The 27610-nt window shown below is 46.5% G+C and overlaps 1 protein-coding gene, 1 non-coding gene and 1 pseudogene across 2 annotated transcripts; 1 reads left to right on the top strand and 2 right to left on the bottom strand.

Annotated features, from left to right (window-relative positions):
- The window catches only part of LOC107978029, a 31913-nt pseudogene extending 10819 nt beyond the window's left edge, over positions 1 to 21094 (bottom strand).
- Positions 4107 to 5084, top strand: LOC113837551 (ankyrin repeat domain-containing protein SOWAHD-like). Its single transcript, XM_035450196.1, has one exon. The coding sequence runs from the start codon at positions 4107 to 4109 to the stop codon at positions 5082 to 5084; it is 978 nt and encodes a 325-aa protein (XP_035306087.1).
- LOC113837554 lies at positions 16006 to 16117 on the bottom strand. The gene has a single exon (XR_003488205.1). It is a non-coding gene; the product is annotated as a U6 spliceosomal RNA (small nuclear RNA).
- Positions 21095 to 27610: the final 6516 nt, after the last annotated feature.

The raw sequence follows: 27610 nt of genomic DNA, 5'->3' as shown, positions 1-27610 counted from the left end.
GTCTGTGTGGTGAAGCAAAGGTGTCCCAGCAGGAACAGCTTTGAGTGTACATCTTAATATACAAGTAGGAGATAAGGATGGCATGAAAACTCAACTCCCATCCCTGGTAAAATTATTCCTCCAACAAGGCCACCCCTCCTAATCCTTAATAGGCAGTTTCATCAACTGAGGACCAAGTACTCAAACATGTGAGCCTATGGACGACATTTTCATTCAAACCACCACGCACTCATGCCCACACAGTGTGGAAAAACAGATCACAAGTTGGAAGACAACCTGGGATACATAGTGAGACCCTTTTTCAAACAACAACCAAAAAGACTTCTTTTAGGCATGGCATTGTGGCATACACCATAACCCTCAAATTCAGTGGGCTGAAGCAGAAGGAGCTTGTGGTCAAAGCCAGCCTAAGACAATATGGTTAGAGCCTCTCTAAACAATTTCTCTTCATTGGCATAGTACAGGATCCCTAAGGAAAATCACAGAGACACTAGGGGGTTTCCAGGGGCAGCAACACAAATTACCCATCCTACAGTCAAATTTTGGTGCGGCACTGGTGGTATGGTGATGCACACAGCTACCTTCTAACTCTGGGTCAGTTCTTTCCAAGGGTTTGATCAGATGAGAGCTAGGGATGTAGCTCAGGGGTAGAGAGCTTGTCTAGCCTGTGAGACCTAGGTTCCATCCTAAACATGCAAGGAAGATGAAGGCTGGCAGCTGCTTCATGTAACTAGCACATCAGTCATAAGTGGGTTGGTTGTATCCCTTCTGTTTCTCACTCCTTCTACCTCATTCCCTTGCTGCTGAAATAGACATGGGTACTATGGTTGTGGGGATGAGGGTGCAGCTGGCGATCTAGGGAAGAGAGAGCCCTTGAAGCAAAGATGAAACAAGTCACTAGAGAGGCAACATGGCTTTGGGCTCTGGAAACAGAGTTTAGCAAGGGCATTTGTGTCATGGGTGTGTGGTGCTGGGCAGGTTTGCCTTTGCAGTCTTTGAACTGGAACTAGAGATATTATTAATGCTGATAGGAAGGGAACCGCCTGCTTGGTGGCAAGGAAAATTAATAGTCCAAACATTCTTCCATTTAGCATTCTCCATGCTGGCATTTTGATTTAAAGAAAATATTGCCGCAGCTGTTCAGATATTCTGGAAGTATGTGTGTGTGCATGCATGTGGTTTGGTGTTTACAGATTTGGGGTTATGGAGGGGAGTTTCCAGAGCAACGGAATAGCTGCTTGTCAATCAGGGTTCATTTTGAAAATGAAAGCCAGAAAGCTTGGAGCCCACTCTGGGCCTGGGCCTGGTCTTTAAGGAGTCCATAGAGGCCAAGAGATAGCTTTGGCCATTAGGCTCAAGGAAGAAACAACTTAATCCCTATTCTTCTTTATCTTTATAAATTGAGCAAATCAACCAGTTGTTAAGTTCCATAGATTGGTTATAGGAGTTGGCATGGACTCTTCCAACATGAACTTATACTCACAGCCATACATACAAAAATCACATTTTCCCGGGCTACCAAACCAGAGCAAAGTAGCACCCACGTATTTCTTCTGCACATACAAAGTTTGCTCATCAAGCAGTTTAATGAACCTGTCAGAAAAAGAGAAGAAATATAATAGCCAATCCCCTCTAAGCAGGGTGACAATGGGGTAATGGAAACAGGGGGTTAGGAAGTAGGAAGGTCATTCTGGGCTGGGGCAGAGGAAGCTGGCTGGATAAGGTGGATACTGAGGCTGATCTTAAAACATGGAGAACTTCAATAGACAGACGTGTGGGGGAAATGGAAGGGGATTTCTGAGAGTTCAAAATGAGTCAAGGCTATACAGGGAGTACCAGGTTAGCCTGGGCTACGTAAAAAGATCCCATCTCAAAAAAACAAAAACAAACAAAAGAAAACAGAGATAGGCATGGGGACAGTCACTTGTAATCCCACCACTTGGGAGGTGAAGGCAGGAGGATTAAGAGATAGAGGCCAACCTGGACTATATAAGACCCTAATATCAAAAAATAACCCTAAATTGACTAGGCAATGGTGGCACACACCTTTAATCCCAGCACTCGGGAAAAGTGGGTAGGATCTCTGAGCTTGAGGTCAGCCTTGTACAGAGCTAGTTCCAGAACATCCAGGGCTACAAAGAGAAATCCTGTCTCAAAAACTAACAACAACAACATCAATGATTAAACAACCCCAAATAGATCAATTTCAAAGAGAGAGGGGAGAAGCAGAGGGTCTACGAAGAAGAGGGCAAGTGGGAGGTGGCTTCAGCAAGGTCACTCAGCCATTTGGCTGCAGTTTGGTGCAGCAGATAACCCTGGCTTGAATGACAGTCTCTTTGTGCCAGAACAAAAGCTACCGTGTCACACAGACCTACTCTGCCACTTCCTGCTGGGTGACCTTGGGCAAGTGGTCTAACTTCTCTGCTAACTGAAAGGAGTGATTCTTAGTTACTAAGACCATGAGCTCGCACATATAAAGTATCTGGCAGCGAGATATATATAATATATATATATATATATATATATATATATATATATATATATATATCAGGTTCAAATTCATATACTTTCACAAGAGAATACTCAAGATATTTACAGCTGGCCCCAAATATTTGAACAACAAGGGGGGAAAGCCACTGTCCAACACTGTCCACGGCTGGTTCCACTGTAGGACCCAGAGGAGAGGGCTAGCTAGCTTGGCCTCACTCCCCACTCACCCTGAACTGGACTGCCTGAATAGTGTGGTGTCCTGCCTCTACCTCTCTCCAAATCATCTTCCAAACACAACCAGAATCATGGTCATGTTCCCTGCTGGCTCCAAAGCCTTCTCTGGCTCCCTCTTTCTCAAATGCTGAGTTCCTTAACACTGGAGGGGAGAGGAGGTAAGAACTGCTGTCTCAAGAGGGGGGGTTGATTTGGCAACCTTTATTCCCAGCACTTGGGAAGAGGACAAAGGCAGATCAGAAATTCAACATCATTGTTGACTACATACTGAGTTCCTGGCCAGCCTTGGCTACATATGACCCTATCTCCAAAATATCAGAACTGTCATCTCTTGGGACCAGAGGCAGAGCGGTTCACCCGGAGTTCCAGGCCAGCCTGAGCTAGAGTAAGACACTGTCTCAAAACAAAAACAAAAATCAAGCAAATAGCAAATTCATCTGTCGGTAAAAGAAAAGACTAAGGGGAGTCTAATGTTGGAACAAAAAGATCCACCTTTTTCAAAAGAATAGAAGCTGTGACTTACTAGCATCAGCAAGTTTCCTAAGGTCATTGAGGATGAAGCTGTAAAGGGGACAGCTGTGTTTCTGTGGCGCTGGATTAGATTCACCTGTAGCTGCTTTTTCAGACCAACCCAGAGAAGTAATGAAGAGAGAAGGCTGGGTCCTGGGAAACAGTCTTCTACCAGGTCCTGGGTCTCAAGCTTCTCCACGGGAACCCCTGACAGCACTCTGGTGCTGCTGCTACAAAGGTCAAGGTTACAGAAAGGGCAGGGTAGAGGAGCCTGAGTCACACGGAGAGGCCAGGCTGCCTCCCCAAGGCTTAGGGAGAAGGCGCACAGGGACAAAGTGCATGAAGATTCTTGAAGAGATAAGAGTGAAGGAAGACAGGGTAGGGAGCAATTGCCCCTGAAGCGCCAAAATGCCGCTCCTGAAGACTGGGACTGGAAACCCAGCTCAGCCCACAGGCAAGGAGGCTACTTAAGGCCTCTTCACCCCAGCAGCTGCTGGAATGCTGAGAACCAGGGTGACCAGAGCACCACATACCAGCACCCCCCCAGTTGTGAACCAGGTACTGGAGGCCGGGTAACCACTCACCTGACCTTTTGGGGTGGAGTCAGTCGTGTCCTGAGGTCGCTGCAGTGGTACCCAGCGTCCAGGGGACGCTACTAGACCGCCCGCCCCTCCACGCCCCCCACCGCCCACAAAGGCGGCTTGCTCCCTCCCACCGGTCCTTCTCCTCCCCTTCTTCACTCCCTCCCTTGGAGCCCAGTTGCTCAAGACTCTTCCTTCCCCACCGCCAGCGCCAGTTCCTCTCCCCGTGGGGCCCTTGGAAGGCGAACGAACGCTAGCCATCGGAGCCACCCAGGCGGCAGCTGGAAGATCATGGCCCAGCCCCAAGGAGACGCGAACCCGCTGCCCAAGGCCTCGGACGAGCCAGTCAAGCAGAACGTGCCCAGCGCCCTACAGATCCGCTCCAACAGAACAGACTTCTGTAGCCTTGGCAGGTACAAGGGCCAAACCGTCTCGGACAGTGCAACCATATCCCGGGAGCCGAACGTCCACAGCACCCCGACGGTGACTAGGGCGATCGGGACACGCCGCCGGGGGGCGCCGCGGGAGCTCCTGGGGCTGCAGGGGGCGGCTCCCTCCCGGTGGCTGTCGGAGGAGTGCTTGGAGCCTGCCGCGCCTGGCTCCCGCCGCTCGAGCGGACAGGGCAGCAGCCGAGTGTGCCTGGAGCCGCGGGAGCACGCGTGGATTCTGGCAGCCGCCGAGGGCCGTTTTGAGGTGCTGCTGGAGTTGCTGGAGATTGAACCCAGCTTGCTGTTGCGGGACGACCCGATCACCGGCTACAGCGTGCTGCACTGGCTGGCAAAGCACGGGCGCCACGAGGAGCTCATTAAGTTGTATGATTTTGCCCAGCGCCGGGGACTGCCAATTGATGTGAGCGCCCCAGGCAGCGGTGGCCTCACACCGCTCCATCTGGCGGCTCTGCAGGGCCACGATATGGTCATCAAGGTGCTGGTGGGAGCCCTGGGGGCTGACCCCACGCGTCGCGATCATAGTGGCCACCGGCCTTGTCACTATCTGCGACCCGATGCTTCTCAGAGCCTGCGGGAGCTGTCTGGCGCTGAAGAATGGGAGATGGCACGCGACAAAGAGCGCGACAAGGGCAACAACAACAGCACCACCACCACTGGGTGGTCGCTGAGACGTAGCACCCCAAGTGCATCACGCCTCAAGTCCTTGGGAACACACTATAAAGAGTCGGCTCAGCCTGCCAAAGGGAAGGCATCAGGCAGCCAGGGAGGACATGGCAATGGCCTTCTGCGCCATCTGTTCCCCTTCGTCCAGGACCGTTGAAGGTGACGTGGACTAACTAGAGAGCTCGTTGTTGTTCTTAACCCTACCCAAGTAGATGCTCCTCCGAAGCAGCTTGGGCCTGTAATGGGCAGACCACATCTGCGTCCTCAGCGCTGTCCCAGGTCTCCTGCCACTGGTTAACTGTCAGAAGAATCGATAGAGAAGTAGAGCCAAGAATCAGGCTGGCCTTGATGCACAGCTCCAAAGTTACAAGATCGTGATCTTCCTTGGAAGAGAGAGGGAAAGTAACACTAGCCATTTCTAGGTAGACTGAAGTACTGAGTTTACTAGATAATACTAAAAAGTAATTTAATACTGTAAACTACTGATGCAGCAGAGCAAATGACTAATACCTGCCTGCCTAGGTCCTGCTGTTAGCAAATCTCCCTGGCTTGGTAGCAGGGGCCTCTGGCAACCTGCTCCTGAGACTGGCTAGGCCTTACCAGCTCCTGGCCTGATGTATTATGGATGAGTTCTTAAGTCCATTAAAGTGGAATTTTCTTCCTTTCCACACAGAAAAGCTGTCTTTGAGTGTCTCTTCTGTTATTAACCATGGGGTAGGGAGACCTACTAGGTTTGCAGCGAAGAGGCTGCCAATCTATCCCTTCAGGTGAGTGATCCGTGGCAGGCTCTGGGCCTCGTTCTCAGAGCAAATGGCCAGGAGGGATCTTCACCTTGACTCTGATTAGAAACACACAGTTCCCTGCTTCCTCATCCCTGCCATCCAGGTCTGGCTTCAGAAGAGTTGTCCTGGGGGGCAAGGGGGTGGTGAGGCCCAAGGGTAATGAAAAGAGAAAGCCATTTTTTTTATTTTCCATACTTCATTCTGAGTCAGTAATTGACCCTACTTGCATCCTCCGATTAGACACACCCCCTCGGCAGGAAGACAGGGATTTCCTCAGCCCAGCTGAGCTGGAACTTTCTATATAGAGCAGGCTAGCCTCACACACTCACGCATTTGTCCGTACTCCTGCCACTGCCTCTAGAGTGCTGAAATTACTGACGTGTGCCACTCACCACACCTGGTTGGTTCGCATCCATATTTTGTTAAAGTCTAATCTGAAAGTTGTAGTTTGGGGAAATTGCTCTCATTCAGAAGTAGCATGAATTAAACAGACTACAAGAGGCTTAGAGGCTTGGTTGGCTCAGCAGGAGGGGAGGGGAAAGCACTTGGTGACTAGCAACCCGACACTTTAGATAGAGAAGAGCTCTTTAGAAAAACCCACTGGCCCCCTGGAGGCTCTCGTAGCATTTCCATGGACTGTTGTACTCCCCAGCCCTCTCAGCTCAGTCTTAGAACAGCAAGGAGAAACTGGGTCATTACAAAACAGCCCAGAAACCCTTTCCCGAGCCCATACATCCAGGCCTCCTGACCCCTACCTCATGGGCCTGTTTGTCCCTCATGTGCTGGGAGCTACCCTACCTTCCTGTAGTAACCCATTAGTTTCTTCTTACAAATGGAATGACCCAAACCCTCCCTGCTGCTGTTTTAGCCTACCTGGTGTCTCTAGGGACTACAGTTGAAACATATTGGCACAGTGTAACCTGGCATTTTCTTTTGCTTATAAATAAACTTTCCTGGACTGGTGGGAGGGGGAGCAGTTACCAGATCCTGTCAAGTGTCACTAGCAGGTAGCCTTAGCCCACTGTTTAGATATAATCTAACTGATATCGGACTGTGTGGTCCCTGCTCCACACCTCCCCATTTTCAGTTGCCAAGGTGGGTCAGGCTGGCCCACAGAGCCTCCCTGCCAAATGGCTGAGTGTTTGGTCTCCCTGCTTGTCAGGGAAGACTGGTGTGTGCTGAGCATTCAGAGGGCATCTATACCAGTGGTCTCATAGAAGAAGTAAGAAGCTAGGCTTCTTAACTACTAGTGGATTTGAGGACCTGAGGCCAGCATCACCCAGCTCTATACAAGAAGAAAGTGAAGGCAGCTGGAGGACTTCCAAGTGCCTTTCCATAGTTGATCCTGCCGTTAGCTATTCTTTCCCACAGGGTTTTCTCAGCACTGTGATATGGTCTAGGCTACCTCCTCCATGTAAAATTGAGGTTTGGCTGCGAAGGACACAATCCCATGCTGAAAATGCTCTGTGCCTAGCATCAAGCCATTGGCATTTCTGGTATGCTCTTGGAGGCAACACTGGTATGCTCACACCAAGAGAAAGAGTGAATTCCCTGAGAAACAGAGTTAGAGAGATGATGTAAAATTCAATTCTAGTGCTGGCCAAGGGCAGGCAAGAAAAACTGTGAAAAGCGAGGATGGAACAGGTAAGTGAGAAGGTTCAGGGGAGGGCTGCTGAGCAAGCTAGCGGGACCTGACACCCAGGGCCAAGAGCAGCAAAAGACTTTCCAGAGAGGAAGGCTGGAGGATGAGTGAAAGCTGGCCAGTGAATGTAGCAAGTGCTGGGAACTGCCAGTCAGTTTGGCATGATGGAAGCCGGGGAGTGGTTAATGATAAGGCTGGGAAAGCAGATGGGAGTCCAGATCTCAAAGGGCCTCCTAGTCTGTGCTCAAAGAGGCACATTGATGAATACCTGGGAGTCATGGGAGGTTTCTAATCGGAGAAGTAAAAGGAGAGGATTTGAGGGAATCGCTCTTGTGGTCACATGGAGGATGGATGACTGTGCTGGGGCGGGGAGGGGGAATGGGGCCAAGGACTGTCTAGCAAAGTATCCCAGAGAAATGCTTTCCTTTTGGTTTTTTCAGACAGGTTTCTCTGTGCCTTTGGAGACCATCCTGGAACTAGCTCTTGTAGTCCAGGCTGGTCTCAAACTCACAGAGATCCACCTGCCTCAGCCTCTGCCTCCTGAGTGCTGGGATTAAAGGCGTGCGCCACCACCGCGCCCGGCCCCAGAGCAATGCTTTAAGAAAAGGGAAGACTCCCGTGGGCCAGTGCCTTCAATCTTCCTTTTACACCAGTGCTTCTCACCCTTCCTAATGCTAGAGCCCTTGAACACAGCTCCTGGTGTTGTGGTGATCCCCCCCACCCCCACCCCACCACCCTGCCAACCATAAAAGTGTGTCCTCACTGCTTTCTTAACTGTTATTTTGCTACTGTTGTGAATCATAATGCAAATATCCAATATGCAGGATATCTGATATGCGACCCCCAAAGGGGTTGACACCAGGCTGCGAACCACTGTTCCACACCCTCCACTCCATTGAGGCTTACCTAGAAGCCTCCTTTACAGAACTGGCCATGTGAAGCTTTTTGGATTGCAGCTGGCTGGAGGTTTCCTCTTCCTGCCCCTCCCTTTATTCCAGGGAAATACATACCCACCGGTGTAGTGGAAAGTGTCCAGCCTATCCTGAGTTCAAATCCTGACTCTCCATTACTGACCTATAGCAAAGTGCTCACCTCTTTGAGCTGCAGTTTCCTATCAGTAAACAGGAGCAAGACACTGTCACTGGGAGAGCTTGTTCAGATTCCGAAGCCTCTGCCAACAGCGTGTAGCACGCTAGAGACACAGAGGAGCAGAAAATGTCAGCTATGAGAAAGAGCTGGAAAGGGGCCAGCAGGGTTTGTGGTGAGACTCTGTTATCTGCTAGGGGTGGCTCAGGAGGGATCTTGTAGATGGAATACATTATCTCAGCTTTCAGAGGGCTTCATCTTAAGGTTGGAGACATAGCTCAGTTGGTAGAGTATGTGCTGAGCATGCACGAGGTTCCGAGTCCCATTCGCAGTGCTGCATAAACCTAGCAGAGGAGTACATGCCTGCAACCCTAGCACCGGAGAAGAGGTAGGATGATTACAAGTTCAAAGTCATCCTTGACTGTTTAGTGAGCTCCAAGGCAGGCTAAGATACATGAGGCCCCTGTGTCAAAAGAAAGAACAGAAAAAGGGTTCCTGTTTATTACAGGTCATTTTCCACATGTGCCAGAGGAGGAGATGTTGGTGAAAAGGGACACTGGGACTTTGGCTTATTTCTTTACTTTTATTTGGTGCTGGGGTGGAATCCAGGGTCTCCATCATTGAGATACACTGTTAGTATTGTTAGGGACTTCGGGGACTTGTTCATTTTGAAAAAGGCTCTTGTGTAGCCAAGGCTAGCCTTGAACTCCTGATCCTTCTGCCTCCACCTCCAAGTATTGGAATTGCAGATTTGCACTCCCCATCTGTTTTTATCTCATTTCTCCACACCTGGTTTTGTATTGAGGTAGAGTCTCTCTCTCAGCACAGACTGGCTTGGAACTCATTTTGTCAGCCAACATGGGCCTCAGACTCAGGGAAATCTTTTTTTCCTCGGCCTCCTGAGTCTTGGCATTACGGATGTGAGCTGCCATGTCCAGATTTTAAAGCAGGCTAGGTACATAACTCTGGTGGTAGTATACTTGCTTAGCGTGCACAAGGACATGGCTTCAACCTCCAGCACCAAGTGAGCTGGGTATAGTAGCACAGGCCAGCACATTCAAGGTGCAGGCAGAAGATTCAGCTCAGCATCTCATGTTTGAGTACCTATTAAGTTCAAGTCTTGTAAAAGCAGCTTTTATTAAATGTCCAACAAATGTTAAATATGTCAGATATTGTTTCCAGAATAGTCGTAAATAGAAGTCCAAGCCAAGCCTGAAAACCAACTGTTGAAGAGAATAAAGCTATACATGTCTTTCATTACTTGCCCCTATTTCTCTATGGAAATGCACCCCCACCAGATAACATACCATGTATTCTGCTTCCAGTCTCCCTGTCTTTCCTCTTCCCATTCATTGTAACAGAGAACTGTGTCTGTTTTCTCTCAAGATGGAACTTATGGAGTCAGGCACAATGGCACCAGCCAGTATTTCCAGCAATGGGGGTGGGGAGATAGTAGGACCCTTTGGTCCCAGCCTGACCAACATAGCAAGACACTTTTCTCTCAATTGGAAAACAAAAGGGGGATAAAGTGGGGGGGTGGCAGGTATAATTAAGTTGGTAGAATGTTTGCCTATCGTGTAAAAAGAACTGGATTCCATCCCCAGTACTGCATAAATTGAGCACGGTAGTACATGCCAGTAATCCCAGCATTTGGGAGGTGGAGGCAGGAGGATCAGACCAGCCTGGACTATAAGAGACCCTGACTCACACACACAAAAGGCCAGGCTATGTATAGTGGCCCATGACTGTAATCTCAGCACCCTGGAGACAGAGGTGGGAGGGTAGCTATGAATTCAAGGTCAGCCTGGTCTATATTTGGAGTTCCAGGACAGCCAAGGCTGTATAGAGGTATAGAGAGACCTTGTCTCAGAAAATCAAAAATCAATCAATCAAAAAGAACAAAATAAAACAAAACAAAAACCCAGGAAGGTCTTGCTCATAGTTCTGGAAGCTAGAAAGGCCAAGGCCAAGGCCAAGGCACAAGCAGCCTGCTTTGTTGTCTATTGGGCCCATTCTTCATTTTCAGTGCCTTCTGTGTGCCTTCACATGTGGAGACAGAGGGGCCAGGCTTTGGTCAGAAGACTGTTTGACAGGATATTAATACTATTCATGGGCACTGAGCCCTCATAAGTTGTTTCCACCTAATACTAGCACCCTTGGGTTACAGTGTATTGGATATATATTGGGTTAGGATCCAACACATGAATTTTGAAGTGACACACACATTCAGATTTGTTCCTCCCAACTGCCAAATCCAAGCCCTTGTTTTAGTTTACTTCTTTAGCTGTTTCCTCATCTTCAGACTTCTCTCTGGTCTTCCACAGTGGTCTATGGCTTTCTTTGTCAGTATTTACTAGGATAAAGCCCAGAAGAGTGCCACCATTCCACATCCTCTCCCAAAGTCCTTTCATTCCTTCCCTACTTGATTCCCAAGCCACCACTCTGTTCCAGCCACATAGTTCTTGCTGTCACCTTCAAGAGCCAAGCTCCTTTCGGGGCAGGGGGCACTGTTGTTTTTGAGCCAGGGTCTCTTTGTGTAGCCCTGGATGGCCTAGAACTTGATATTTAGACCAGGGTGGCCTTGAACTCACAGAGATCCTCTTATCTCTGCTTCTCAAGTGCTGGGATTAAACATGAGAAGCAACAGGAGGGGGCAAGAGTGGTGCTCATCTGAATTCCTGAATCCCTGCTTCCCTCTCCTCAGCAGCCACCCCCAATCCTCCCTCCAATGGCCTTCCATGTTCCCTCTTCTAGCTTTTAAGGTTACCTAGAGACGCAAACAGAGGAAATGAGGAAGGATGGGGGATAGGCAAAAGGACACATGGGACACGAAAAGTAGAAAAAGAGATTAGAGGCAATTTACCAGGGGTGTTTAGGGGTATCAGGAGAGTGGATGGCACCATGAGGATAAAATATCTGCCAAACACACTGTTCAGGAATGTTCTAATGACATCGTCTTGTTTTGCTAATTTTAAAACTATTTTTTTGTTTTGGTTTTTTGAGACAGGGTTTCCCTGTGGCTTTGGAGGCTGTCCTGGAACTAGCTCTTGTAGACCAGGCTGGTCTCGAACTCACAGAGATCCAACTGCCTCTGCCTCCCGAGTGCTGGGACTAAAGGCGTGCAACACGGCCAGCTAATTTTAAAACTATTATAAAATGTTTTAGAGGGGGCTGGAGAGATGGCTCAGTGGTTAAGAGCACTGCCTGCTCTTCCAAAGGTCCTGAGTTCAATTCCCAGCAACCACACAGTGGCTCACAACCATCTGTAATGAGAGTTGGTGCCAAACACTGTACACATAATAAATAAATCTTTTCAGAATGTTTTTGAGTCTGGGGGAGAAGGAATGGGGGTAAGGGGAGGGAGAGGGAGAGGGAGAGGGGAATTACATGTGAAACAAGCCTGTTCCCTAACTTGAATTAATAATAATAGAGAGAAAAAAATGTTTTTGAGTCATTTTCCCCATTGTTTGTGGTTGACCTTGAACTCCTGATCCACTTACCCCCACCTCCCTAGGATGATAGGTATGCACCACCACACCTGGTTAAATGCAGTGCTGGGGGTCAGGATGGAGACAAGGGCCTCCTGCATGCCAGGCAAACACTCAACCAACTGAGCTACATCCCCAGTCGCAAGGCCTCTTCTTACAGTCTTGTTCACAATGGACATGCTATTCATGAAGTTACCCAAGGACGGTGTCTTCTGCTTTGACTAAACTCAACTGCCACAAAGACAGGGACCAAGTTTGTTGTATTAATCATGGAATCCCCAGATTCTGGCACATGGAAGTAGTCAATACAAATTCATTGGAGAAATGGAGAGTTGACTCAGCAGTTCAGGGCCTGTACTGATTTTGCAGAAGACCTTAGTTCAGTTCCCAGCACCCACACTGGATAGCTCACAATCCTGTATAATTTCAGCTCCAGGGTATCTAACACCCTCTTCCAGCCTCTGAGGGCACTGCACTTCTGTGCACATACCTAGATGAAGATATATACCCACATAATTTAAAAATTAAAACAAAATGGAAAAAGTAGTTACTGATTGCCAATGGACTCGTAAGATGTCACACAAAAGCACATTGGAAACGAAAGGAAAAATACACTGAAAGTCATCAAAATTTAAAGCTTCTATTTAAAAATTATTACATTTATTTATTTAGATCTGGGTGTGGTGGCTCACACCACTTGTGAGGTAGGGGTAGGTAGATATCTGAGTTCAAATCTAGTCTGATCTACAGAGCACATTCCAAGACAGCCAGGGCTACACAGAAAAACCTTATCTCAAAAAATCCAGTGTGTGTGTGTGTGTGTGTGTGTGTGTGTGTGTGTGTGTGTGTGTGTGTGTAATATATACTATCTTTATTTGTTTAGTGTTGGTGCATGTATGTATGCCTTGCTATGCACGTCTTAGAAGTCAGAAGACACTTAGAGGTTCGTTTTCTCCTTCCATTGAATCCTGGGGAATTGAACTCTGGTCATCAAATTTGGCATTACCTTTACCCACTGAGCCATCTTACCAGCTCCCAAACTTAAACCTTTTGAGAACAACAGAAAACTATCAAGAAAATGAAAAGAGATCAGGCATGGTAACAACATTCCTGTATTGGCAGCTGAGGCAGGAGGATCAATATGAGTTTGACGCCAGCCTGTCTCAAAGAAAAAAAAAGTGAGTGCTGGAAAGATAGCTGAGTCAATAAACTGCTTGCTCCACAAGCAAAGAGGACCCGAGTTTGGATGCCCAGCATCCATGTAAATAGTCAGCATTAGTACTGCAGTCTGTATGAAGTCAGTTTCTGAGGAAACAGAGACAGGTGAATCTCTGCAGCCTGCTGGCCTGCCAATCAAGCTTAATCAGTGACCTCTGGGTTCACTGAAAAACCTCATCTCAAAATAGATAGATAGATGATAGATAGATAGATAGATAGATAGATAGATAGATAATATGGAGAGCAAGTGAGAAAGACACGTGACATCCATAAACTTGTGCACACAGACAAACACACACACACACACACACACACACACACACACACACACACAGACACACACACACAGATTCTCATGGGGAAAAACCCACAGAGTGGGAGAAAGTATTTGTAAACATGTATCCAATAAGCTATATAACTGGTCCAAGCCTAGGGGTGACAGCCTGTTGTCCCAACACCCAGGGGACTAAGACAAGGGGGAGAGACTCAAATTCCAGCCTAGCTTGGGCTACATGGTTAGAGACCCTATCTCAAATGAAAAGGTGTTATAGATCTGATATTGATCACATATGAACTCCTATAAGTGAACAACAAAAATACAAACAGCCTGATGTTGAGATGAACAAAGGACTTTACTACACATGTCTTTGTGATTTTGTTGTTATTGTTGTTGTTTGCTTTGAGACAGGTTTTCTCTCTGTAGCCCTGGCTGTCCTGGAACTCACTTCTGTAGGCAAAGCTGGACTTGAACTCACAGAGATCCACCTACCTCTGCCACCTGGGTGCTGGAATTAAAGGCTTCCACTACCACCCACCCTTTACTACACATTTCTACAGCGAAGAGAAGTGTATGACTGAGAAGCATAAAAAAAAAGGTGCTCATTGTCACTAGGCAATAGGGAAATGGAAATCAAAACTACAATGAAAGGGCTGGGAATATAGCCCAGTTTTAGAGTGCTTGTCTAGCATGTATAAAGCCCTGGGTTCCATGCCAGCACTACACAAACTGGGTATTGTAATGCTTGCCTGTACTCCCAGTACTCAAGGGCAGAGACTACAGACTTAGTAAATGTTCAGTTCTAGAAAGATGGCTCAATGGTTAAGACCACTTATAGCTTTTGCCAAAGACTCAAGTTCAGTTCTCAGCTCCCATATTGAATAGTCTACAAACACCTGGAACTCCAGCGCCAGGCGATTGGCATCTGTGGGCACCTGCACTCATGTTCATGTACCAACACACACACACACACACACACACACACACACACACACACACACACACACACACACACACATCGCACAATTTAAAATAAGATCAGTCTTTTAAAAAAATAAAAACAGAGACACCAGAGAGATATCTCAATGGTTAAGAGCACCTTCTTCTCTTCCAGAGAACTGAAGTTCAGTTCCCAAGACTCATGTCAGATGTTCACAACACAGTGTAGAGCTGTAATCTCAGCTCTAAGCGATCCTATGCTTCTGACCTTCAGGACATCTGCACTGGCCTGCACATTCTCACAGAGACACACAGTTATACGCCTAATTAAGAATACAATAGATTGGGAAAGAGAGATGGCTCCACAGTTAAGAGTACTGATTACTCTTCCAGAGGAACCAGGTTCAATTCCCAGCACCCATGTGACTGCTAATAACCATATGCAACTCCAGTTCCAGAGGACTCAATGCGTACTTTGGACTCTGTAGGCACAGCGTGCATGTGGTGCACAGACATAGATGCTGGCAACCCACCTATATTCAAAAAATAAGGTAAAATAAAATAAAAATTAAATTAAATAAATAAGGGCTGGAGAGATGGCTCAGAGGTTAGGAGCCCTGACTGCTCTTCCAGAGGTCCTGAGTTCAATTCCCAGCAACCACATGGTGGCTCACAACCATCCGTTATGAGATCTGGTGCCCTCTTCTGGTGTGCAGATATACATGGAAACAGAATGTTGTATACATAATAAATAAATAAATAAATAAATAAATAAATAAATTCTTTTAAAAATTAAATAAATAAAAAGAGAACAACAGCATGGGGGGACCAAAACTTAAAAACAGAACAACAGAATTTTAAAGCAAAGAACAAACAAGCACAGAGTAAATTTATTAAGAAAAGCAGCAACCCCCTGGGCGTTGGTGGCACACACCTTTAATCCCAGCACTCAGGAGGCAGAGGCAGGCGGATCTCTGTGAGTTCGAGGCCAGCCTGGTCTCCAGAGCGAGTGCCAGGATAGGCTCCAAAGCTACACAGAGAAACCTTGTCTCGAAAAAACAGGAAAAGAAAAAGAAAAAGAAAAAGTAGCAACCCAAATCTGTCCTTGTACTCCCAGCATTGGGCACAGAACTGTACATGTTCATCATGGGTACGTCTTGATCAATCCATTGCATATTTGATATTTTGCTCAAAGACAGAAAGAGACTTCTTTGAGGGAGGTTCCCTCCCCCAGAACTCAGAATCCACTTCTCTCGCCACTCTCCCAGCCTAGCTGGTTACAGGCAGAGGGATAGGGCTTTCAGAGAGGAAAGGAGGAGGAAGCCCACACTCAGACAGAAGAACGTCAGATCTAGAGGAATGATGGCCCTTGACATAAAGGTAAGGAGTCTTCCAGGCCTCAGAAGGACTGAAGAGTCCCTGTTGCTAAGCTCAGTATGCTAAAGATGTTCAAAGTGGGGCCTGGGGCACCACAAATAGATTGGTGTGTTCAGTATCACCTGCCAAAAAGACAAAGCAATTTGTCATGCATCCTAAGTAACTAGTAGCCTGTGGCTGGAGATGTGTGTGGCTCAGTAGCAGTGGTCTTGGCTAGCACTCATGAGGCTCTGGGTTCAACCACCACACACAAAAAGAGGATTTTTTTCAAAAGTCTGGAGTGACTCACAAATTTTCCTGTCATCCTTGCTCAAGGGCCAGGCTAATGTTCTCTGCGTTGTTCTAATTTTAGTATATGTGCAGCAGAATAAGTGAATGCACAAAAATAATTTAAAAGTAAAAACTTTGGTTCATGACAGGACCCTCACAGTAATCCAGAAACCATTCATTTAATGGGCTGTGGTCAATGAGGAGTCCTGGGTTTCGAATCTTAAAGATAAGAAGGTCCTTTTGGTATGTGAATTTGCATGGGCTCTAGGGCCCAGATGGCCAACAAACAGCAACTTAAATGGTATTGTGGGTTGTTCCATGATGATGTCACTCTATGTAAGGAAGAGTTTCTTAAGTGACCTGAGGGACTGATGTAATCAATGGGGTTGCTTTAAGAGCAGGGTGGAAGTGTCTCTGACGAAAGTGTATTCCATGCCTGCAAGGCTCATTCTGCCTTTCTTGAAGGCCAGTCCTACACTTCCCATAATGCTTTGGTAGGGCCAGGTACTGCTGAAGCCAGTACTTAGTAGTAAATCTCTAGCCATTTATCACCTATGAGTTCTGCTTCTCTGACTGAATTCTGACGTATTAAATACAAGAAAGAGGGCGTCAGTGGTGCACACCTTTAATTCCAGCACTTGGGAGGTAGAGGCAGGTGGATTTCTGTGAGTTCCAGGCCAACCTGGTCTCCAGAGCAAGTGCCAGGATAGGCTCCAAAGCTACACAGAGAAACCCAAAATAAATAAATAAATAACAAAAGAAGGGCTGGAGAGCTTGCTGGTTCCACTTACTGCTCTTGCAGAGAGAGGACCTGAGTTCAATTCCTAGCACCTACATGGCCACTCACAACCATCTATTAACTCCAGCCCAAGAGATCCAATGTCCTCTTCTGGCCTCTGAGAGCACAGGGCATGCACACAGTGTACAAATATACATGCAGGCAAAAATTCGTACATATAAAATAAAAATAAAGTAAGTATTTAAAAAGAAAAATGTGAACTGTGCCGGGACCTGTAATCCTAGCCAGAGGCTGAGGCAGGAGGCTAGTAAAATCCAATCCAGATGGGCCATGCATCAGGACCATGTGTGAAATGCACATGTAACTATAATATACTCCAACACTGAAGGTCAGTGATCAGATTTACATTTGTTTAGGTCACAAGGCTGTAGTCTTGATTTCCAATAACACACACACACACACACACACACACACACACACACACACACACACACTCACTTCTTTGAATGGAACATATATGGCAGCCAGGTCATGGGTTCTACAACCATTTTCCAATAAAAAAGAACCATGATGGGTTATAACACAATGAATGCACAAAATAAGTATCAAAAAGTTCTAACTGACATGAAGAAGTTACTTTACTTTTTTTTTTTTTTGGTTTTTCGAGACAGGGTTTCTCTGTGTAGCTTTGGAACCTATCCCGGCCCTCGCTCTGGAGACCAGGCTGGCCTCGAACTCGCAGAGATCCACCTGCCTCTGCCTCCTGAGTGCTGGGATTAAAGGCGTGTGCCACCAATGCCTGGCTAAGAAGTTATTATTTTATTGTTTTGTTTCTTCGAGGCAAGGTCTCCTGAAGTTCAGTCTGAGGCTAGTCTCATTCTTCTTATCCTCCTGCCTCTACCTCCCAAGTAATAGAAGAAAGTATTGAATACTTAAATAAGTGAGGAAGAAGAGACAAACTTTCTATGCGGGGAAAACCCCAAATATATGTGCAGATACTTCAAGAAAGATTATAACACCCTACTCCTTTTCTGGTTCTCTCCCTCTCCCTCCCCCTCCCCCCTCTGTGTGTCTCTGTGTGTGTGTGTGTGTGTGTGTGTGTGTGTGTGTGTGTGTGTGTGTGTGTGTGTGTGTATGTGCCTGTCTCTGTTTTTGTGTCTCCCTCTGTGTCTCTGTGTCTCTTCAACTATGTCTCTGTCTCTGTCTCTGTCTCTCTGAACAGAGGCTCATTGACTAGCCCTGACTGGCTTCAAACTCTCCATCTTCCTGCCTCAGCCTTTCTAGCACTAGGGTTACAGGAATTTACCATCACACCCTGCCCTACTTCTTAAATGAAGGCTGCACATAACAAGCAGAAAGGAGAAGGAACTCACCACTGGAGAAACCTGACACCACCACCTCAGCCAGTGACCTAGGTCAACATCCACAGTGATACATCACGTTGATGGTATGTTCCCTAGAAAGGATACAAGAAACATGGCACTTTCCTTTCTTACCTAAACTCACAAGCCCATTCTAATTGTGAGGGAAATAGCAAAGGAATCCTGATAGAGGAGCATCCTACAGATGCTTGACCAGTCATTTTCCAGGTCAGCAAAGACAAGGGAAATGGAGACTCTCATAACTAAGAGGCCATGTGATGGCTGAATGCATCATGACCTCATGTATGGGATCTTGAAATGCCAAAGTGAAAACTTTTTTTTTCTTTTTTGGTTTTTCGAGACAGGGTTTCTCTGTGTAGCTTTGGAGCCTATCCCGGCCCTCGCTCTGGAGACCAGGCTGGCCTCGAACTCACAGAGATCCACCTGCCTCTGCCTCCTGAGTGCTGGGATTAAAGGCATGCGCCACCAACGCCCGGCTTCAAAGTGAAAACTTTTGTAAAGCAAACTGAGGATGTAGAGCTTCACATCTGCAATTCCAGCATTTAAAAGGATGAGGTAGGAAACTGCCCCAAATTTGAGGCCAGCCTGGACTACATGGAAGTTGTAGTCCAGCCTGAGATACACTGTGAAACCTCACCTTTAAAAATGAAAACTACCAGGAAGTAGTGATGCATGCCCTTAGTCCCAGCACTCTGGAGGTAGAGGCAAGTAGATCTCCAAGAGTTCGAGGCCAGCCTGGTTTACAGCTCGAATTCCAGGACATCCAGGGTTATACAAAGAAGCCCCGTCTCGAAAGAAAGAAAGAAAGAAAGAAAGAAAGAAAGAAAGAAAGAAAGAAAGAAAGAAAGAAAGAAAGAAAGAAAGAAAGGAAGGAAGGAAGGAAGAAAGGAAGGAAGAAAGAAAGAGATGTCAGGAAATCGGAATAAAGCATGATTTTCTCTGTGGAATCTTCTCCATTTTGAAAAGAAATACATTCTAAAAATAAGGACTGAAGAGATGTCTTTGTAGTTTAGAGTACTTGCTGTTCTTCTTGAGGACCTGAGTTCAGGTCCTAGTACTCACTACTGGGAGCTCACAACTATCTGTAATTCCAGCTCCAGGATTCTGGCATCTGAGAGTACCTGCACTCATGTGGATATATCCAAATGTGTGCATGTGCATGCATGTACACACACAACTACACAAAATTAAAAATGAGAAAAATAAAAGGCATCCTGAAAAGTAGCATCTATTTAAAAAAAAAAAAAACTCCATCGAAAAAAAGTTATACAAACACGTTTCAGTATTAAACTATAGAATGAAGAGCTATTCTGCTGATCTTATTTTTACTTTAATTAAGACACAAATCTTGGTGGGTTAAATGAGCAGCAGTTGGGGGCTGGAGAGATGGTTCAGAGACTAAGAGCACTGGCTGCTCTTCCAGAGGTCCTGAGTTCAATTCCCAGCAACCACGTCGTGGTTTACAACCATCTATGATGAGATCTGGTGCCCTCTTCTGGTGTGCAGGAATACATGCAGGCAAAAGGCTGTATACATTATAAATAAATCTTTTTAAAAAATGAGCAGCAGTTGATTGCCCCCCAACTCTCTCTCTCTCTCCCTCTCCCTCTCCTCCCTGTCCCTCTCCCTCTCCCCTCTCCCTCTTCCCTCTCCCCTCTCCCTCCCCTCCCTCTCCTCTCCTCTCCCTCTCCCTCTCCTCTCCCTCTCCCTCTCCCTCTCCCTCTCCCTCTCCCTCTCGGTTTTTTTAAGACAGGTTTTCTCTGTGGCTTTGGAGGCTGTTCTGGAACTCACTCTGTAGACCAGGCTGGTCTCGAACTCACAGATATCCTGCATCTGCCTCCCGGGTGCTGGTATTAAAGGTGTGCGCCACCACCGCCCGGCAATTGACCTTCTCTTGACCACAACCCTCTTGACTTTTAGCCAATGCTACAAAAAGAATAAGGGGAAAAGAAAGAAAGGAAAGGAAAAGGAAAAGGTGGAAACCACCTGAAAAAATTGTTCTGCTTCTTGTCTGCCCAGCTTCCTTTAATCCTAGCAGTTGTTAGTAATTTACCATTTTGCTTGGTAGGTACATAATAATCTCATATGCTACCATCTATGTGAGATAGCCAAGTTCCTGGAAAAACCTGCATAATATGTGCATTATTGCCTCTAGGCAGCAGAACAAGTTTATGAGGCAGACACTCATAATTTCACTATTCTATAATGGAGGACACTGAGACTCAAGAAGAGAGTGAGAGGACCAAGTTGTAACCAGCTAGTCTGGCTCCTAGGACTTCCTCCCCAGTACCTAAAACCCACCTCCAACATCTAACTCATGCCCTCCCAACCCTCAGGACCCAGGGTTCACTGACTCCCGTGTCTTCTTACTTCTCCTTCTCAAGCCATTATGCAAATGAGTTCCAAGTTAAAATAACCCCCTTTCCCAAGTCCACAGCCTGTCTCAGTTTGCATGTGGCCATGCCCAACTCTCTGTCAGAGATCCTCTCTTGGATGTCTTACAATTATATCAAACATGGTCTATAGAAACTGATCTCCCAGCCTGCCCTCCAAATGCTCTAATTGTCTATGTCTTAGTAAACAACAGAAACCTCTATGATGTTGTGCAGGACATATACCTGAGCTTTGTCACGGTCACCTCCCTTCTCCTTATTCCCTGCAGTCAGTCACAAGTCTTGTTGATCCAACTAAATCTCTGCTGTCTGTCCAAGTCATCCATCTCTACTACCTCTGCCCCAATTCTGTCACCAGTATGCCTCCTGGTCTGAACCACAGCCTCCAGTGACTCACTGCTCCACGCCTACCCGCCACAGTCCCAGTCATGCCGTTCTCAGTGGTCCACATGCTAACTTCCACACTTTCCTCTTTGTCTCTTTCTCCTACATTATTTCAAACTGTTATTTTAATCAATCTGGGTAGCTAATACCTGTAATCACAACACTCAGAAGGTAGAGGCAGGAAGACCATCCCAAGTTTTCTCAACATACACACACACACACACACACACACACACACACACACACACACACACACACTCCAGAGTTAATACACATATGAACTCACAGAGACTGTGACCAAGAACACAAAATCTGTACAGGTTCAAAAAAAATCCCAGCATTGAGAAGGGGAAGTGGACAGAACGTTCCATCCCTAACAAAGGAGCTGTCTGCAGTTGATACCTGCAGGGAAAGGGGACATCAGTGAAGTGTCACTGGGCATATCAACCACACTCCAGGACAGGCTCCTATATTCAGGCCCAGGAGTAGTTGACCAAACTCAGAACAAACTCAATCATTTTTTTGTAAGCTTTTGGTTTTGTGTGATTGATTTGTTGTTGTTGTTGGTAGTGGTGGTGGTGGTTTTTCGAGATAGGGTTTCTTTGTGTAGCTTTGGAGCCTATCCTGGCACTCGCTCTGGAGACCAGGCTGGGCTCGAACTCACAGAGATCTGCCTGCCTCTGCCTCCTGAGGGCTGGAATTAAAGGCGTGTGCCACCAACGCCCATCGTTTTTGTTGGTTTTGATTTTCATTTTTGAATGAAAGACTGAAAGAACATGAAGTTGGGCAGGTAGGATCTTGGAGGAGTTGAGGAAGGGGGAAGAATAAGGCCAAAATGTAGTGTATGAAATAAATAAATACATAAATACATAAAGTAGAATAGAGTTAGAAAGAAAGGGGCGAAGGAAGGAAGGAAGGAAGGAAGGAAGGAAGGAAGGAAGGAAGGAAAGAAGAGTAAAGGCCAGTGAGATAATTCAGCAGATAAAGGCACTTCCTACCAAGCCTACGACCTGAGTTTCATCCCTAGGACCTGCCTGGTGGAAGAAGAGAAGCACCATGTGCAAATTCTTCCCGGAAATCCATGAGCATGCTGCATGTGTTCTCCACCCCAGCCCCCAAAGCCAATGCTTACATGATTGAAATTATTATTAGTGTGTGTGAGAGAGAGGGAGAGAGAGAGAGAGAGAGAAGAGAGAGAGAGAGAGAGAGAGAGAGAGAGAGCTAGAGTGGGGGTGGGGGGATAGGGAGAGGGAGGGAGGGAGGGAGAGATGAGTACGTGTATGCTATGGTTTGGCTGTGGAGGTCAGAGGACAGCTTTGTAGAACCACTCCTCTCCTTGCATCTTTCCATGGATTTCAAGGCTGGACCTCAGGTCATCAGGCTTGCACAGCAGTTTACCTGCTGAGCCATCTTGCTGCTTCCCCCAAAGAACCAAACATTTTAAGACATATACAATGATTATACATATTTATAAGGTACATTATGATCTATTTTTGAAACAGAATCTCACTCTGGATCCCAAACCCTTGATCCTCCTGCCTCAGTCTCCTGAATGCTGGAATGACAGATACACCTCCTCACCTAGCTGTTGAGAGTGTCATACTGTGATACAGGTATACAATGTGTAACGATCACATTGGGGCTGTTAGAGTGTCTACCACCTCAGCATCTATCGAACCTCTCTCCATGCAGGGATTTCTGAACCCCAGGCTTCATAAGCCACTGAGTGATTTCAAACCCTTTAATACTGTTCCTGGCTGTTGGTAGAACTCAAGCTCCCTCCAGGCCTGGAGGCTCCCATGACCTAGCCCCTGAATATTTCCCCAGACTCTCACCCCTCTTCATTACTTCCTCTGGCACACCTCCCCCGCCCCCGCAGTACATCCCCTTTCTGCAGTCCTGGTCCTGAGTGACTTTCAGTTCCCTAAAGTCCCTCAGTCTTGTCTCAACTACCCTTCTCACGGTCTGTTTCCTCTGCTTGGCCACGTCATGAGGACTCCACACTTCACTCCACAGCCTTGCTCCCGAACCTGACACCTCTTCAGCCTTCGGGGTTGTATCTGCTCTTCCTCGGCCCCTCTGATGCTCAAGACATATTTCCAAGCACCCGTTGTCTTCCTCAGAACAGGAGGTCGGGTAGACTGTGCTCTGTCTTCGAACTCCTACGCCCACTTGCAGATGAGGAGCCCATGTCAGTCTAGACGAGCCTCAGTTTGTCATCTGTGTTGGTTTTGTCCTAACAGCTAGTACCTTCTTTTGTTTGTTTGTTTTGATTTTTCGAGACAGGTTTCTTTGTGTAGCTTTGGAGCCTGTCCTGGGATTCGCTCTGTAGACCAGGCTGGCCTCGAACTCACAGAGATCCACCTGCCTCTGCCTCTGCCTCCGCCTCCGCCTCTGCCTCTGCCTCCGCCTCCGCCTCTGCCTCTGCCTCCTGAGTGCTGGGATTAAAGGTGGGTGCCACCAACACCCAGCATCTGTGGTGGTTTTTTGGAGAGAGAAACTGGGGGCTGGGGCGCCTGATCTTGAATGCCAATCCACAGGCTTGCCGATTCAATGACATAGTTTTGTGGTGGGTTATTTGCCTTCCTTTCTCATGTCCTCACCCTTCGGGAAAACCCTAAGAAGGATCACTTTTCTTTTCTCTTCCCTCCTGCCGGTCCCCTCCCTCTTCAGTTCTTAACCCAGACAGGTCCCAAGTTGAGGATTCTCCTGCTTCAGTCTCCAGAGCACTGAGATGACAGTAGTAACAGCCCCGACAACTGGCTGGGATCCCTGTTTCTAAGAAACACAATATTACATGCACACTCAGAGTCACAAATGTGGCTTCCAGGTTCATGTTTCTTAGAGCTTGGCATCAAACCCAACTTCCTCTCTTCAATCAGAAGAAAACTAGCCAGGCACAGAAGCATGGAACTCTAATCAACTACAAAGGATGCAAAGACAGGAGGACCACCCGTCAGGGGCCCACTGTTAGTGAGACTCCGCATTAAAAAATAAACAAAAACCAAACAAATGAAGAAACCTGAAAAGTCTCAAAGTTGTTGTAGCTTGTTTGTGGCAGGCTGGACTCTGTCTCAAATTTCTTTTCTTTCCCTACCTCCTTTCTCTCTCTCCCTCCCCTGTGTCTTTTCCTTCCTCATTTGTTTTCTGGTTTACTTTTTTTTGAGCTAGATTCTCAGATATCCCAGGTTAGCCTCAAATTCATGATGTAGGAATAGCCCTTGAACTTCTGGCCCTCCTGCCTCCACTTCTAGAGTGCTGGGATTACATACATGTGCCACCAAGACCCAGTTTACGTGGTGTTGGGGATTGAACTCAGGGCTCTGTGCACAGTAAGCAAAAATTGTATGAACCAAGCTCCATCCCCAACTTATTTTAGTGTGTGCTGCATGCCTCTAATTCCAGCTCTCAGCGGGCAGAGGCTGGAGGATCATAAGTTTAAGGTCATTCTTGACTACATACTGAGTTCAAGGTTAGACTGGACTACACAAAACCCTGTCTCAAAGTTTCTGCCTGCTAAAAAGATTGTTTGTTTGTTTGGTTTTGGTTTTTTGAGACAGGGTTTCTCTGTGTAGCTTTGGAGCCTATCCTGGCACTTGCTCTGGAGACCAGGCTGGCCTGGAACGCACAGAGATCTTCCTGCCTCTGCCTCCCGAGGGCTGGGATTAAGGGCATGCACCACCAATGCCCGGCAAAAAAAAAGAATTTCCTGATGACAAATATAGAGCATCAAATTGAACACAGAGCTTTGTGTGCTCTGCAGTTCCCAGGCCCATAAAGTGGTTCCAAGTTGTCTTAGTTGGGGTTTCTATTGCTACGATGAAACACCATGACTAAAAAGCAAGTTAGGGGGCTGGAGAGAAGGCTCAGAGGTTAAGAGCACTGGCTGCTCTTCCCAGAGGTCCTGAGTTCAATTCCCACACCTACATGGTGGCTCATAACTATCTATAATGAGATCTGGTGCACAGGCATACATGCAGGCAGAACACTATACATAATAAATAAATCTTTTTTAAAAAAGCAAGTAGGGGAGGAAAGGGTTTATTTGGCTTACACTTCCACATTGCTGTTCATCACTGAAGGAAGTCAGGACAGGAACTCAAACAGGACAGAATCCTGGAAGCAGGAGTTGATGCAGAGGCCATGGAGGAGTGCTGCTTACTGGCTTGCTTCCCCTGGCTTGCTCTGCCTGCTTTCTTATAGACTCCAGGACCACCAGCCCAGGGATGCCACCACCCACCATGGGGTGGGCCTCCCCCAACAGTCACTAATTGAGAAAATGCCTTATAGCTGGTGTTATACAGGCATTTTCTCAATTAAGGTTTCCTCCTTTCAGATAACTTTAGTTTGTATGTCAGGTTCACATAAGACTATCCAGCACACAATTTATAGATTCTAGGCTCAAGTCTCCAGAAACAGGCTACTTCCAGTTCCTGTCTCTTGGGATACTCAGTCAAGCCAGTTGCCACCTGAATAACAAAGTGTTCTAAGGTTATCAGGAGACAAGAAGCTGAAGCCACATAGACAACTCTAGGAGAGTTAGAGGCCCTCTAAAGAGACAAAAAGGCCAAGAAAACCAAGCCTACTGTTTGTGGATGAAGAAACCATCTTGGAAGTGAAGTCTGCAGGCTGGGCAAGCCCCACTGCCCCCAAACCAAAGCATACAACCAAGGTCAGCCTGAGTTCTTGACCCACAAAATGATGATGACCAAAAAAAAAATCTTTGTTCCATGCCATTGTGGTTTGGAATAGTTTGTTGCACAGAAGTAGATGCTGATTGGCAGACTCTGTGGCAGTCTGTGTCCTTAGTGTGAAGTATGTAGTTACATTTTTTAATTTCCATAGTGGCATCTGTGAATGTTTGTAATATTCATATATGTATACATAGAATTTAACTTAGGACTCTCAGACTGGAAAAGTTATATACAAACAAAACCTTTGTCCTTGAAGAGATTGTATTTTTCTTGCATTTGGAAACTGTTAGAAAACAGAGTGTGCTCTTACTGTCTGTCTAATGTGCTGCAATCATCTACTTCCAATTTAAAATATGTGAAGTTTAACTGGCTCGATCCCAGCACTGAGGAAGGAAAATTGCTGAGTTTCAGGTCAGCCTGGACTACATAGTGAGTTCCATCTGGTCTGTACTGTGGAGTGAGACCTGTCAGGTTGATGACAATAGTGATGATGGTGTATGAGTTCCAGATAGTTCTCTTGGCCTCTGTATTCTCTATCATGGTACTTAAAATACCACAAATATTTATGAACTAATCTCTTTAACCAGGACTGTGTTTTCCTTTTCTTGTTGTTGTTATTCTGAGACAAGGGCTCCTGTAGCTCAAGCTGGCCTCGAGCTAAATGTGTAGTCAAGGATGGCCTTGAATTTCTGATCCTGTTGCTTTTATTGCCCTGGTGCTACAATTACAGGCATATGCTACCACACATAGGTCTATGCTTTTCAAGCTGCAAAATTTACTCAGTGGACACAAAGCACATTTTTAAATGAAATAGAAATGTAAGTATTAAATGAAGATATAAGGAAGGGTTGGGTTGGAGAGATGACTCAGTAGTAAGAATTCTTGATCTCAGACAAGAGGACTTCAGTCCAGATACCAGCATCCACATAAAAGGAGAAACATGGGTGTCCATACGCACACCTGTAACTCTAGCATTGAGATCGGAAGAGACAGGAGGATGCTGGAGGATGCCTAGCTTCAGATTTTAGTGAGAGACTCTGTCACAAATGAGTAAGACATACAGTAATAGAGTAGGACACCAAACACGTTCCTGCATACACGGGTCCAGCACAGGCTCCTGCATACACGGGTCCAGCACAGGCTCCTGTATATACATACATAACATGTTCCTGCATACACACATACATTACACACACACACACACACACACACACACACACACACACACACACACACACACAGAGTAAAATTTCCTAAAAATAAAATAGTAAGGCTAGATATGGCGGCACACTCCTTTAATCCCAGCACTCAGGAGGCAGAGGCAGGAGGATCCCTGAGTTCAAGGCCAGCCAGGGCTACATAGTGAGACTGGACTCAGAGAAACAAAACAAAACATTAAATGGGGAAAGAGAATGAAGGAAAGGAATGTTCTCTTAACTGCTGAGCCATCTCTCCATGCCTAAAGGAATGTTCTCAAAAGAACAGCTCAAACCTGCAATCTTCTGATTGGAAGTCAGACATCTTACCCATTAGGCTGTGTGGCCGACAAGAAACAGCTCAAAAGAATAAATGACATGGTTTATTCTGGAGCAAATATGAGTGGCCAGGGCCCTGGAACACACATTTAGGCTTCCCCAAATATAATTATGATGCCCAATGTGGAAGCAGTTTTAGTAACAGAACAATGAGTTATAAATCAAAGTATTTTAAGAATACATTGGTGGAAACATCAGAGTAGCAATTATAGCAAGATGGGGGAACCTCTGCTATTGGCCTCAGATGCTATTTGATGATGTGCTTAATTTTGGGTTGGTAGGTGCTAGTAGCCTTCTAAGTTAATACGTTCCAAAAGGGCTTTTCTCTGTTAGGTATGATACAGAGGTGGGCAAGGAAGGGCCATTCAGGGGGCTAAAGCTGGCCAAGAGAAAGTATAATTAGGCTCTGGACCTGCAACATTCCAACCTCTCCACATCAGATACAGCTTCTCTGCAGGGATGTCATTCACTGCAAGG

Source organism: Cricetulus griseus, chromosome X, assembly GCF_003668045.3.
Source record: "Cricetulus griseus strain 17A/GY chromosome X, alternate assembly CriGri-PICRH-1.0, whole genome shotgun sequence".
Classification (NCBI taxonomy): domain Eukaryota; kingdom Metazoa; phylum Chordata; class Mammalia; order Rodentia; family Cricetidae; genus Cricetulus; species Cricetulus griseus.
This window is presented reverse-complemented; position numbering and strand designations above follow the sequence as displayed.